This window comes from Clytia hemisphaerica, unplaced genomic scaffold (genome assembly GCF_902728285.1).
Source record: "Clytia hemisphaerica strain Z4C2 unplaced genomic scaffold, Clytia hemisphaerica genome assembly, whole genome shotgun sequence".
Lineage (NCBI taxonomy): Eukaryota > Metazoa > Cnidaria > Hydrozoa > Leptothecata > Clytiidae > Clytia > Clytia hemisphaerica.
In genome coordinates this window covers 527074-542135 of record NW_027104602.1, presented here as the reverse complement: position 1 = coordinate 542135, position 15062 = coordinate 527074, and the positions used below count along the sequence as shown (strand labels likewise).

Below are 15062 nucleotides of genomic sequence, written 5' to 3'. Positions count from 1 at the left end.
CTGAATTCAGAGTAAAAGTACTATTTTGTTATTATTTTTGAAGGAGGGTGAACTCTAAAAGTGCTGCATCATTAATGGTAGCCGAGTAGCGGGAAATTTATTAGTGCTCAAATTGGAAAGAAGAATTCACCACGAAATCAAATTTAAATTGTCCATCTAACTGTTCCTTCAAAATGGGTGAAGATATTGAAATGAAAGATGAGACACCTGAAAAATCTCAAGCAGAAATCGAGAAGCTGTCTTATGAAGGTTTGTAGTGATTTTTTTATATATTTTCCATAAAATTTTGGTGCCACATACATATTTTCAGTCAGTGGAAGTACTTCGATTTGTGAAGCGTCTTTACGACACACAGAACAAAAGAAAATAGCAAAAGAACAAAGGAATTACCCATTGCCACCATTTTGCAACCATGGGGAATTGCGATTTTAAGGAAATGGGAATCCTCATATCGAATAAAGCATCTTCTGAAAATTTCATTCTTTTCTTCCTCATCATAAATATGCGAAAATGAAAAATGAAGAAGCTTTTGTTTTCTGATCGTCTTTTTAATCTGCCATGAAGTGTTATAAAATCCCTTATAGATAGACACATTCTCCTACGCTTCAAAAAATTGACGTAGAAAAAAGCCAATTAGCAGTTTGCAGAAGTGTGGCACGTTTGCTCAAGTGTCAAGATCTCGAGTGCACGACTCGGAAAAAGTTGAGTGCAGGTGCAAATTTTAAGGTTTCAGGTGCAAGTGCAGACAGTTTTTCAACCCTAAATGCAGAGTTTCGCTATTTTCTCCTCAAGTGCAGCTAATTTTAGCCTTTTTTTGCCTTTTTGGGCCAATTTCCAAGGTATATATATATGCACCTTGTCCGGACAAAAATTTTTCAGGTGCGCTCTTCCAGTGCGGAACTTGGTATTTCCAAATTTTTCCTTGAGTGCAGCCAGTGTAGACTTAAACTCGTATATCAAGATTACGGGATTTCGAGTACGGGCCGATTTTACTTTTGTTTTGAGTGGTTTCATTTTCGATTTCAAGCCAACATCTTAGCAACTGGGTGCTCGCCCATAGTTGCAGGAGTTTGTGCAAAAAACTAAACATAGAACATTTTCCAAGTCTCTCATTTCGATTACTGTAATTCAATGAAAAATGAAACTTTTCTATGTTTCACTTTTTTGCACCTATTCTTTAAAATGAAAATATTTAAGATTTTAAGTTCTTCTTTTATTCAATGATTTTTAACGGTACTTTGTTGGCAATCTAACTCTCACATCAAATTCCCGCTTTCTTCAGTAAATTGAAGATGAGAAAAAACCTAAGCCACGGATCACAGATTGAAACAAATACATGAAGGGTGGGATTTTACAGCCGCCCGTCGTGCAAGGCACTGAGAGGCCACGGGTGCCAAAAAGAAAAGCCGTTTGAAATGCAGCAACCTCATTGGTGGAAAGTTGATAAACAGGAGCGAAGGAGCGCTGGGAAGCAATCAGTAGAAGAGACCACTTTCGTTTTTGTTGCAGATTTGGATATAAACTTCTCTCAGGGATTACTTGTCAATGTACATGTACACATGCGTTGTGTCAACTTGTCAGCATTGTATTGTCGTAAAGGAAAAGATAAAAGAGGTAAGACTAGCCTAGTTTCTAATCCTGACATAGGAGTTTAAGCTTAGACTGGCAGCCTTGCCATATTCTGCAAACTGGGAAAAAAGTTGTTAAAAAGTATGTCATTTTATCTTAACAATTTGGTAAACTACAACTTGTAGGTTATATGACTGTCTTGTTCTCTCACTCATTTGGTTTCCATAATAAAAATATATTAATATTTTTTCATTTATTTATTTTTTGTTCCATTAGCGAAAATAACTTGTAAAAAGTTGAGGTACTTCCACTAACTGATTTTAGCTATTGTATTGTTGATGTTGATAATATTCTGGAATAAAGCCTTCCCGTAATTCACAAAACATTAATCATAAACACACATTATTTTGATGCTCTCCAGCGTTTGGTCTCTGGAGCTTTTCTTAAAGTTCCATCGATCAAAATCCTTCAAATTTTAGTATGTTCTTTTTCTAAATAGGACCACCCTGAAAATTTTTTGCTATTAAAAAAGATCGCTATCAAAAGTTAAAAGCTGAAAATCCACTTTCCCTAACCCCTCGCAGGCCAAAACGCATTCGTTTAGACCTCCCTAACAAGTTTATACACAACAGTGGAGTACACATTTTTTCCAGGAAGTTTGAATAACGGGAAAGGTGTATTAAATTCCAAACAATGAAATGGAATTGTCTTTTTGTGTTTTCATTTTTTCTTCTATTCTAGAAGATTTTCACTTTACAAAGGCCGTTAATAAAAAATTGTTAGGTTTCCATTGTCAGGCCTAGATCATATACACACACAAATAGAAATAACTAAGGTTTGTGTCCGCCACCAACTACGCAAAAGTAAAAATAATTCCGCACATGTATATCAATGGGTCAGTGTTTGAGGTCCGGCAAAATTTCATGGGTTCCGTCTCTCCCGTAGATCTTTTTCTTGGGAAGTTGATCTTCAAATTAGTTTTCAAGGTTGGCTTGGCTCAAATTTTTTCATCTATGGCTCAAATTTTAGACAATTTCTCATAGTTTTTGAAAATGTTAATTTCATTAAAAAGCGCCAGGCTAATTTTTCATGAATCCCTTTAGAAGTTTTACGGCGCATTTTTTTTGCTGGCGAGTCAATAAACAATTTAGCGCTTTTGCAACATTAATCTTTGATACGCATTTCAGAGGGACACTAGTGTGACTAGCTGACAGGATGTATTTGAACAACAAGGACAATTAGGAACATTTGGCGAGGCTCCTGTACGAGGGGCTGCAATCAAAAAAATGGAAACATTATCACTCATAAAAAAATTACGTTTGTGTCTTTCTTAATGTTTTTTGCCAAAAAGATATAGCAAACATTGGCTGTAAGAAATTTCTGCTTTCAACAATGATAGAACAAATCTATTTATCAAAATTAACCAGCACATTTTTTATCATTCTCCTCCTTCATCTTCAATGAAGCACTCAAAGCCTACTGAAGTTAAGCACATAAGATATTTTTATAATTATTGATATTCACTGAAACACTGTTCATTGCGTGCTGTGGTGGAGTGCATGATGTAACTAGTGCGGCAACTAACTCACCTTCTGTTGGATGATCATTTTTGGCGTTTTGGGGTTACCACCCTCTCAGCAGCAGACGCCTCTGTCTTTCCTCTGGAAAATGGTACGAAACTTGAGTTTACAAGTGTCATTTAATTTTTGCTGGCTGATAAAATGGTAGGATCCTGGATGGTTTCCCTAACTGAAGAATTAATATCATGTACGTTAGCGTATTATGTGACTCATTAATTATTAGAACTAGATGAGAGTTATATCTATCTATATAGATCTATCATCTCTATATTTAAGTAGCATTAAACATGAATGTTCATTATAATCACTACATATAAAAGCATTTAAAAATAAAAATAAAAGTTGAAAAATAGTGCAAGTGTTTGTTTATTCAAATATATACCGTAAGTTGGTCTAATGTCAACATCCTTCTTTAGAGATAGGAATGGTAGGAAGGTCGTAATCACTGATGGACTCCTCAACTGATTGCTCAGCAAAGAAAATTTCAATCTAGGATTTTGACCTTCCTATTTTTTCTATCTTTACAGAAGGATGTCGAAGTTAGAAGAGGGACATCCCTATTTAATTTTAAGATTAGACCAACTTACGGTATTAAAATGATTGTAATGCATAGAGACACGAAACGAGCTTATGCATCAGGAAATTTATTACATTATATAAAAAGAACTCATTTGCAAGGTTATGCATCCCTGTAAATACATTCCATCATCTGTGAATCAAGATGAGCTGCAACAGTTCAAACGAGGCATTCTTCTCAAAACTTTCACCTTCTCCACCTTTCTCAACGATGATGCACACACAGAAAACTTTCGGAAATTCTTGGAAAGATGTTGAAAATTTTGTGGAGGTTGAAATATTCTGCATCTTGTTTATGCCAAAGGGAAACATTGATTCAGGGTGTCTACGGGACCTTGAAAACCTTGAAAACCTTGAAATTGGACTAAGCAACCTTGAAAACCTTGAAAGTGAATGTAATCTGTAAGAATTCCTTGAAAACCTTGAAAAAGCATGATTGTCACAGTATAGTTGTCTTGTTTTGGCTTGGGTCCTCACTGAAGTTTTGGTCGATTCTAAAACTCCAAAAATTTTCTTGCTCACTTCGCTCGCAATCATTTTTATAGACCAAATGGTAGTAATAGCCTTCCACGCACCTCGTCAAGAACGATGATACGTACTATTTAAAACAATTTGAGTTTTGAAAAACCTTGAAAATACCCAATAAATGGCTGTAAATGGCCCAATAAATGGCCCAAAAAACCTTGAAAAATTGCTAGAATATTGCCAAAAAAACCTTGAAAACCTTGAAAATGGTAACAAAAATTCTGTAGACACCCTTTTGATTAGTACCGTCTGGTTCAAAGTTGATTGATTGATTATGAATAGAGTGTCCTGGATACACAAGAATAGACTTAGACTTAGAGAAGAAGTAGATAGATTTAGCTAGTTTTTTAATGTTAATTTCATTTTAAAGTGCCAGTTTATTTTTTTAATAAACCCCTTTAGAAGTTTTGCGGCGCATTCATTTGCTTGCCCAGTCAAGTAAACGATAAAGCACTTTCGCAGCATTAATCTTTGATAAGCAATGCAGCAGTACGCTAATGAGTAATGTGACTAATTGTCCAATGGAACCACTTTTAACCACTATCCTCACTATCCTCAAATGAGATCTAATGTCAGCATCTCCCATCTAATCTCAATACCCTTCTCTCAATTTAGACTAAAACTTCTGAGTGCAGGCTGATTTTACTTTTGTTTTCAGTGGTATGTGCGAAAAAGGGAAACATGGAAAAGTTTCATTTTTTATTTGTTTGGAAGATTTGGAAAATTTTCTATGTTTGGTTATTTGTACAAATCCCTGTAACAAGCAACCCATTGTCAAGATGTTGGCTTGAAAATAAAACTGCTGAAAGCGATGGTAAATTCAATGTGCACTCAAAATCCTGTAAATCTTGATATAGAATTTTAGTTGTAACTGCCAAATCTGAAAAAATCTCTGATATAAAGCAGGATAAAGTGTTTCGGGAAATGTTAAGGAAAAAATAATGGTCAGGCCAGTTACAACCATAACAATAAGAATAAGGTATTTGCTTATACCTCTGATTTTAAACAAAATATTGAGTATATGATTTTGAATACTAATACTAATCACGAGAAGGAAAAAAAAGTTAATTAATTTTAAGTTAGCAGAAGACGTTTTAATGTTTACCATCTCTTTTTAAAAATGTAAAATTGAATTAAGATGGATTTTTTTAAGAAGAAATGAAAATAGAATCATTGAGAGAAATGAATTTAAAAAAGTCTTTGGTAATCAGATCGTAAAAAACTTTTCGACTATTTTTTAAATTAATTTATATCAACGTTGCTGACCAACCTGGAACACACCAGTAACCCACTCACCTGGTCAATGAACGGTGTGCCCACCCTGGGACATGGGACATGAAGCTTCCAAAATAACCCTTTCTGTATAGTATAGATATAATACAAATTATTGATAACGATACGTTTTACATTCTAGATATCAAAGAACAACTACGACAAGTTGAGAAATCAGTTCTCAACAAGGAACCACGATTCATCTCAAGAGTCCTCCGTTCCTTAGTCTCAACAAGGAAAAAGCTAAATGAGAAGATTCTCACCAAATTAGTGTCACTGTATGCATTATCTGGTGAGTTTTATTTTTCGTTTTCATCAGGTTTAGCTGGCAACAAGGACAGTACCAATATCGAAATTCGTATTTGAAAATTCAACATTTTTCTTTCGGTTTTAACATTTGAAAAACCCCTTTCATGTTTTTAGCATTGTCGAATTAATATTACATAGGCTTTTTTCCAGTATTTTATTTTCCAAGACAGTCGAAGATAGGATATATTACTCCCTGCATAAATTGAAATTTTAGTTCCAAATAATTTTTTTAGCTTCAAAATCAACACTTCTTGGTTTCTTTGATGCTAAACAAGGCGAAGAAGAGAAACTACCACCTAAGAAGTCTGGCATCCAATCTCTACCTGAAACGGATGTCTATCTACACCTTTTATGTTGCATTTATTTCATTGATAAGAAGAATAATGAAAAGGTACATACAACACTTCAATAATGGAGACACTCACTTCAGTATTGATCGATGCTCAAAAGTGAAACTTATCTGACCGCAGGCTTTGATTCAGATTATTCCCTAGCCAAAGTAGTAGGCCCGATTTGTAACAAATTAGAAGTGTCATTTTATAAGTCATTTATGACCAAAATGAGAGGGAAACCACCACTTTTTTATCAAAAAAAAACTCCCGTTCAGTACAGAAATCGACCATACACGCGTAAAAGTAATCTTTATAGTTTTTCAAGAGCTTTCAGATTCTATAATTGGTTTTGGCCTAAAATGAGTTTGAAATTTCCATAAAAAAATGAGCCCTTGGGCTTTAGCCTAGGTTTTCAAAAATGGGTCCAGAAATAAGGGCTACCCTTAAAATTTTTCTGGGCCGCCCTTCTAATATCAATCCACAGGGTATTAGGTCTGGTCCAAATTTGGTGCTTTGCTCCAAATTTGCACGATAATTACACCAATCAGGCCTACTGAAGCCTTTTATTTCCATTCTTCAGGAACGATGTATGTTCAAAATTAAAAGTGAACCAGATTGAGTAAAAGTCGAATTCGTAAACTGGCTCTGGTTTAAACAGTTATCCCTAACTAAAGCACGTTCTCTGTTTTCTGATATAATAAAAAATAGTTATGTTAGTACTACAATGCATGATCAATCTACAACATAGTTAATTTTGAGAAAAAAAATGGAAGAATATCGAGATACAAAGAACATGCAATTGCTATTTGGTGCTAGTTGCCTGCACAAAACTTAAAAGCAACGCAGTAAATAACAGATTTTAAAGTTATCACAAAGATATTTAATGTGATTCTACTATTCAACTTTCTTTTAGGCTCTTGCTTGTTCAGAATCGCTGGTGGATAAAGTTTCAGCTTACAACAGAAGGACGTTAGATTCGTTAGCAGCTGTCTGTTACTTTTACCATTCCAGGATTTACGAAATTCTCGGTCAACTACAAGACATTAGAAGGTACGGTAGACTCTCGCTAATTCGAATCTCTCTATTATTCGAACTAATTATTAGGCTCCATCAAAGGAAACCCTTATAAATTATTATTCGTATAATTCGAATCTTTCTGTATAATTCGAAAAAGCATGACTTCCCATTCAACTTCAAACTAGCGAAAATTATCTGTAGATTTCTTTACATAGTGCGGACGTCGTCGTCCAGATGGCTGTTTTTTTAGGTTAGCAAGAGATTCAAGAAAATCAGGTTTGATTGTAATTCACATTAGACTTGATGGTTTCAAATGATGTTTGAAAAAAAGAATGATGCTTAATAAATATGATGTTCCTTTCCTTGTTAAAACCTGAACGTGAAGAAATCTTTCTTTCTTTTCTTTCAGTTTCTTACACACCCGTTTGAGGACTGCAACGTTGCGTCATGATGCTGATGGTCAGGTAACAATATATATCAATCAGCAATAACAGGGGAATCTCATAGAATTTCCCCAATAAGACATTTGAACAAGTAATAAATAGGTTCTTTTTTTAAGGAGGAAGTATACGATTCCTGTTTCATAGGATACTCTGTGTGTGCCGAAAATATCATTTTGCACGTTTCTATATTTTTTGATTTTTGTTCGGGCACTTTTGATCACGTTTTTTGAATAATACAATAATTTTGTTTAGATTAACTTTAAAAAGATAACTTTCTTTCTCTTCATATTTCTACCTAATTCTTTGTAGGTTATGTTGCAAAATCTGTTGCTTCGAAATTATATCAATTACAATTTGTACGACCAAGTAAGTTATGTTTTTATTTATACCTTTAAGTCGAATTTCTTTGAAAACCAAAAAACGGTCTAGTATAGATATATATATTTCACTATAATGGAGGCCAAAACTCGACCCCTTCCCGAATAAGTCTGTAGTGTGGACTCAGAAGTTGCATTTAGCAATTGAAAATCGTGAGTTCAAATCTCACTTTAATCAGTTTTAGTACATTTCACTACACTCTTATTTTTTATAAGCATAATGTTTATAAGCATACTTAGGCTCAAATTCGGCAAAAAATAAGCATAATGCTAAGCATACCTCCAAGCTTTTTCTAAAACGCTGACCTTTTTAGGGTTGCTTTTAAAGCTGTTTCTTGGACCAAAGATTTTCACCTGCGGCGCAGAATTTCAAAGAAAACTTTCATTTTTGGAGCCGAATCAATGTTCCGACTTTCAAAAATACAAAATTTTCTTGAACCCAAAGAAAATCAACAAATCGAAATCTAAGCATATAAATAAGCATAAATTAAGTCTAAAAATGAGATTTTGCTAAGCATATTGAGCCTACATGCATGACTCTCCTCTATTGTTGTTTTTTACAGGCTGACAAGTTGGTTTCAAAGTCAACCTTTCCCGAAAGTGCATCCAATAACGATTGGGCTAGATATCTGTATTATATTGGTAAGAAGAGATATTCATCTGTCCAAGTCTCATTATTCGCAAGGTCGTTGTTTTGTAGTTGTATTTATGGTCGAAATAAATTTTCCCGTGCGAAAATGAGGAAGAAAAGATCTAACAGATAAACTCTCAAAATTTGACAAATCTGAGCCTTGTAATTCTTATAGATAGAATTCTCATAGAAAATAACTGTACATGATCTTTTGAAAAGCCTTAAAACTTTTAGGCCAACAATTAGCTGATTGAAAATGTTGTGGTAGATCAATTCGGAAGACAATTAATGTCGGAAGACATTAGGCAAGAAATATGGAACTATTTGGTTATACTGGCGCTGTACCATTTAAACGCCTGCTTCCTTATTACGTTGTAGGTTTAATCAAAGCCATCCAATTAGATTATTCTGAAGCTCACAAGAACCTGATGAATGCCATTCGTAAAGCACCTCAAAATGTTGCTATCGGCTTCAAACAGCACGTATGTATATTCTCTGTCCAACTCATATATTTCCATTTTCATTAATTATTTTGAGTGCAACGACTGCCTCGTTTTGAAACAATTGCTAAGGTGATTAAATCCCTTGAGTCTTCAAGTCATACTTTTATAAATAGAGTCAGCTTCTTATGAACTTCTTTGGGAATCAATTACCTTAGCAATATTTTGAAAATGAGATAAGCGTTGCTTGTGACATACTTTTATGAAAAGGTCGATTCTGTGATTTTTTATGCAGTAATCAAAGTTCTTCCTGTGTCCGCAAGGAACTTGAATAAATCACTTTTATTTAAGTTTCTTGGTCTCAGACAGCCGTTTCATGGAAGTTAAAATTTCTTATAAACAATTTTATTTATAACTATTTCTAATTCATCGTTCGATTCAAAATACAGTTGTAACAGAGAATTATTTTTCTATAAGGTAAATATAGCTTTCGGCCCACTCATACCTTTTATCCGTTTTAGGTTCATCGTTTAGCAATCGTTGTTCAGTTACTCCTCGGAGAAATTCCTGACCGCAAAACTTTCCGAGAAACCTTCCTTAAAAAGACGCTTGCACCTTACTATCAATTAACTCAAGGTAAGAAACACAGTTTGCATGAAACTTTGATAACGCATCAAGGTCCTGTTCTGTTCCGAAACGAAAGTCTTTTTGTTGGTTATAATTGACGTAAAGTAACTTGAACTAATTTTGCTAACCATAAAGCTCCTCAGATTCCTCTTAAGTCTGCTTAAGTCATTAGATTAGATTTCTATTATATTATATCTCACAAAAATACTGTTGAGATTTTACATATTGTTGTCATTAGTTAGGAAAATCTTTTCAAGGAAAACTGTACAATCCAGTATATCTTAGGGAGAATAAGCTTTATTTTGCTAAAGTTCTTGATTCCTGTCTGAAACATAGGACTATTTTCAGCTACTACTCATAGTTTCTACCCCCCTTGGGTTTTGATGAACCAAAAGCAAGGGGGTGTTAAAAGTATGACTTTCGGGGGGGGGGGGTTGCCAGTTAAGGGGGGGGTTCTTCTTACCTAAGGGGGGGTTGCCAGTTAAGGGGGGGGGGGGTCTTCTCTTACTTAAGGGGGGAGGTCTTCTTAGATAAGGGGGGAGTTCTTCTTAGATAAGGGGGGGTCAAAAATTATCCAACCTAATAATGACTCTTGTACAATCGTTTCATTTATACTGATTTTCCAAGGGGGGTGTGAAATTTTAAATGAATTGGGGGGTTAGCACTTAAGGGGGGGGGGTCCTCTTGCCTAAGGAGGGGTCTTGACCCCTCTAGAAACTATGCTACTATCTCCTCCGTGTTTGGCTAACCGTTAAGATCTCTTTTTTCATTTTCTTTTTAGCCGTGCGAACTGGTAACCTAAACTTGTTTAACCAAACTGTCGAACAACACAAAGAGAAGTTTCTGGCTGAAAAAACATACACTCTAATCATCAGGTATGAATGTACTAGCAATTTTTTACCAGTACGAAGGTCAAATTAGTACTGGCTTTTGCTTGTAAATATTGAATTCGCAAACTCAATAAGGTAGAAACATTGTAAAATTACACCTTTTCAAGACTGAGTTAAAAACAAATATCAATATCACTCAAAAGGAAATGCATTTGAATAAAAGCATTGATTTTATATTTCTCAGCAAATCTAAACCAGCGTATGCTATGATGAAAATGACCAAGTTGTGTTAATCTTACTTAAATAGCCAGTCATGCCGACAGATGTTTCTGCAGAAAGCATGTAATGCCTTTTTCTCGGAGTACCTTATCGGCCCTTTTTACGCCGGCCCTTATTACGCCACGAGCCCAAAAATAGGGCCGGCGTAAAAAATGCCGATAAGGTGAAATACCTCTTCTTTTCTAGATTACGTCACAACGTCATCAAGACTGGAATCCGAATGATCAGTTTATCCTACTCTCGAATCTCGCTCAACGACATCGCTGCTAAGCTATGCTTGGACTCTGCCGATGATGCCGAATTTATCGTCAGCAAGGTAAGAGAGAATTGATGAGAAAGAATTAATTGAACATGCAACGGGTTCTGCTGAAAAAATGCTTTCATTTACTTTGCTACCATAAGTTGGTCTAATGTCGATATCCCTCTTTTAATTTCGTCACCTCCTTCTTTAGAGATAGGAATAATAGGAAGGTCGGAATCGCTAGTTTGCGCTAGATAGATAAGAAGTAACACATGACATGACGGATGCCTATATTCAAGCAACCAGTATTCTATCAAATAATTCAATACTTCATGATGATGTTTTATACTGTTAATTTCTCAATTTTCTTTTAAGGCAATCCGCGACGGTGTTATCGATGCTACGATCGACCACGAAATGAAATGTGTACAATCTAAGGTTAGCTTTTTCATTGCATCTTGTATTATTCCTGAAAAAGAGCATGGAAGAAGGTTTTCAGTGCATACTAAAAATGATAAACGATTCCTCTGACTAATACAAGATGAGACTTATGCTCAACTTTGTAAACTATGTTGTTAACATAGTTTTTCGTTCAAATCATTCAAATGATAGATTTCAAAACCCTAAAATAGAGAAGGCACTTAAATACCAAGAAAATGAACCTTGAAAATTGTAGTTTTTTTAGAAAAAACCTTGAAACCCTAAAATAATTTGGATTTTTGTAGCGTTTGTTTATCTTCTTTGTCTTGGGTTGTTACTGCAGTTTGAAATCGTGCTTCGTCTCCATTTTTTTTTGTGCTAGTCTAGCTCGCAATCATCCTATTACCCTTGCGTAAACAGAAAACTAAATTTGTCTCTCCTGTTTCTCAATAAGGTTTTATTTTTAGAATTTAAATAATGACATTTAAAAACATTGGCCAAACTCTGCTATAAACGGCCAAAAACCTCGAATCCGCTGAAATTTGGTCACAAAAACCTTGGAAACCTTTGATCTAGGAAGTAATTGTATGCAATACTAAACACCATTGTATTAGTGAACGGACTTGAATAGGCATACAAACAATAGAATTACAAATGATACTTGTTTAATCTCATTTTGCAGGAAAATGTGGATGTGTACACAACGAACGAACCTCAAAATGCCTTCCATCAAAGAATCAGTTTTTGCTTGGATATTTATAACCAATCCGTCAAGGTATTTATTATTCCTCGTATCCATAGTAACATTCTACTCACATAAATTGCTCGTCGTGAAAATGGCGGTTTCCTTTCTAAGTTTACGTTATATGCATGGGCGTGGGATCTCTTTTTACTGATTGTTACCCACGATTTCCTTATTTATATCCACCCTTCTTAATATCCAACGTTGATTCTAAATATACCGGATGCCAAATTTAAAATACAAATTTGATAGGTCGATTTTTAACGTTTTTGAGTACTTTCCGAAAGTAACTTTTCTATTCAATTGAGCATAACTTTTGATCTAATGAATCTAATTTAATAAGTGACCCATTAAAGTTTTAGCCTACCTTTCTTCTTTCCAATGAAATAAGAATGGCTCTTTTAGAATTTTTAGATTTCGAGAAAATCAGTATCAAAGAGAGAAACCTTTTTGTGGCACACCCGGTATTATCATTTTTCTTTTGTTTTCTTATTTAGGCAATGCGTTACCCAGCCAAATCATACAACAAAGACCTCGAAACACTTGAGGTAAGATGAATTTCTTTACAACGGGTCAGGTTTATTAGTCACATCTTTTTCTATTGAGAAAGAAATTTAAGAATAATTGAAAGCTATGATGTGAAGATTAAGCGTTCCAAAAACAATTGCATGACTCGAATAAAATTTGCTGGTGTTCATAATCAAAAAAAATGTATAATGTGATAACCCCTATTTTTAGGTAACTTGAAACATTTTCCTTAAATTGATCCACGCGAAATCTAATCTACTAACGAAACTCCCACGTAATAATGTCTATTTGTCTAGGAACCAAAAAATGCCATTGGTTTTGTTTCGGATGGCATACTTTCTTGCCACCAAATGTCTCTTTGATTATTTTTGAATAACGTTTCGGTTACATTAAGATGCGATTGTCCCTCCTGTGTCGATCATAATTGAAACTTTCGTATAGACATTCCGCAAATTTTCATACACCCCCAAAAAATCACATTTATTTAACTAATCCATTATCGAGTTTTGAGTATGATTTGCGGTATTTTTTATCAAGCTTACATTGGGTACCTTGGATATTTTGGACACAATATCTAATTGTTCTGGATAGCTCTTTCCTGGTCCAAGTTTCTGCTACAAACGTATTTTACAGCTGCAAAACGCATACAAACGTGCTTTTCAGAGACTGTAGAGTCCAAAGTCTGTTTTAAAAATACTCACTTTCGGACTTTCGGAGGCGGGAAATGTGTAGCGAATCTTTCGCAATTAAATTATATGATTTTGTCCTGTCACACTTCAAAAATGACGTCATCGAACCGAGACTTCACAAAATATCTTAAACAATAACAAACCATGAACTGAGTGGTTCTTAAAACCTGTCCCCAGTCCGCAACTACTTGTGCGCCACTTAAGGGTTTCAAAAAGTAATATTATTTGATGGTTTTTTCTCAAAAATTGATTTCGTTTCCTTAAGATGACTCTCATAGTCCTTTAACACCGGATACCAGTGTTTTATACGGAAGCAATCAAAATAGTGCGGGTGTTTGACACTAACAACAGGTTGTTTTTTTTGGTGTATCCGTATAAAACGTCATCAATATCATTAATATCTGACTCCCCTATGTATTTATGATATGCAACATGAGAATTCTCAAAAATTTACACCCGATACGTCACTTTCCTATTGTTTTAAGTGACGTATTGGGTGGAAAATTTTAAAAGTTTCAGAAGACTCTCCAGTGGTGCATATGAATACTAGAAAAGTTTAGGTATCATCAAGTGCACCAACTGTATACTTTTTAGGATTCCTATCAAAATATATTCAGTACGTTAAAAACATTATGACCATTCTTTATGACTTGATCTAGATTTTCCACATTTGTTCATTTATTTTCCTAGGAGCAACGTGAACGAGAGAAACAAGACTTGGAGTATGCCAAAGAAATCGCTGAAGATGACGATGACTTTCCCTAAGTAGCATCATAGCATGCATTATTTTTATTTTCAATGTTTTTGGCTGGTTAGGTTGGATTACGCGATTGATCCGATATTGATGTTTCATCCAAGATAAACTACACTTTAGATCTAATTTTATTTTGCAATTTAAAACAATGCGTTAACTTAGAAATAAATTTGAAATAAGCTTTTTTGCGGAAGCTTTATAATTACAAAATATTTTTGATTATGTCATTTTTTTATCATCATTTCCAATCACAAAGCTACCTTTCATCTAAAGTGACGTCATCATAAATTCCAAAAAACAAAGTTGACAAGCATGATTAGATTCGACCTTTGTCGTGAAAGTTACTTTCCATTATTTTCAATGGATCTCTCTTATCTAGATTTTGGACATAGGCAAAAAGTTGAAATCGGATCCTTATCGTTAGTATATACTTGCTTCGGCAAAACAATTTTCGAAAATTTTTTTGATAAAAATTTCAAGTTTTCCTTAGTACAGTGAACTGTTGATATTCTCCGTAAAAGTGGTTGGAATTTCTGTATTTTCTTTTTCAATCAATTGGGTAATCAAAAATCATGGTATAATCTATAATTATACTGCGTAGGCTTCCACTAATCCGATATGGTAGGTATTTATAAATGGCGCTTTTTATATTTTACACGTTTTTTTATAAGAACATCTAAAACTTTTGAAGCCTTCGGATGTTCTTAACATTTTGAGTTTTAAGCCTAAAAATGTTCTTAACATGTTCTTATTTTCACCATTTTTTAAGAATTGTTTTCAATTTTCCCAAGAAATTGTGTGTTTTAAAGTCTGCGAAGCCCTAAAATGTTCTTAGCTTGTTCTTAATATTTTGGCCTTCGAAGCCTTATGTTCTTAGGAAA

General features: G+C 34.4%; 1 protein-coding gene across 1 annotated transcript; it reads left to right on the top strand.

Moving 5' to 3' along the window:
* The first annotated feature begins 58 nt into the window (after positions 1–58).
* LOC136824150 (26S proteasome non-ATPase regulatory subunit 3-like) lies at positions 59–14393 on the top strand. The gene is made up of 15 exons (XM_067080316.1): positions 59–249; positions 5665–5814; positions 6065–6222; positions 7077–7213; positions 7590–7644; positions 7933–7989; positions 8564–8642; positions 9010–9113; positions 9593–9707; positions 10480–10573; positions 10994–11123; positions 11424–11486; positions 12151–12243; positions 12708–12758; positions 14118–14393. The coding sequence occupies exons 1-15, from the start codon at positions 174–176 to the stop codon at positions 14190–14192; spliced, it is 1437 nt and encodes a 478-aa protein (XP_066936417.1). The 5' UTR covers positions 59–173; the 3' UTR covers positions 14193–14393.
* The last annotated feature ends 669 nt before the right edge of the window (positions 14394–15062 follow it).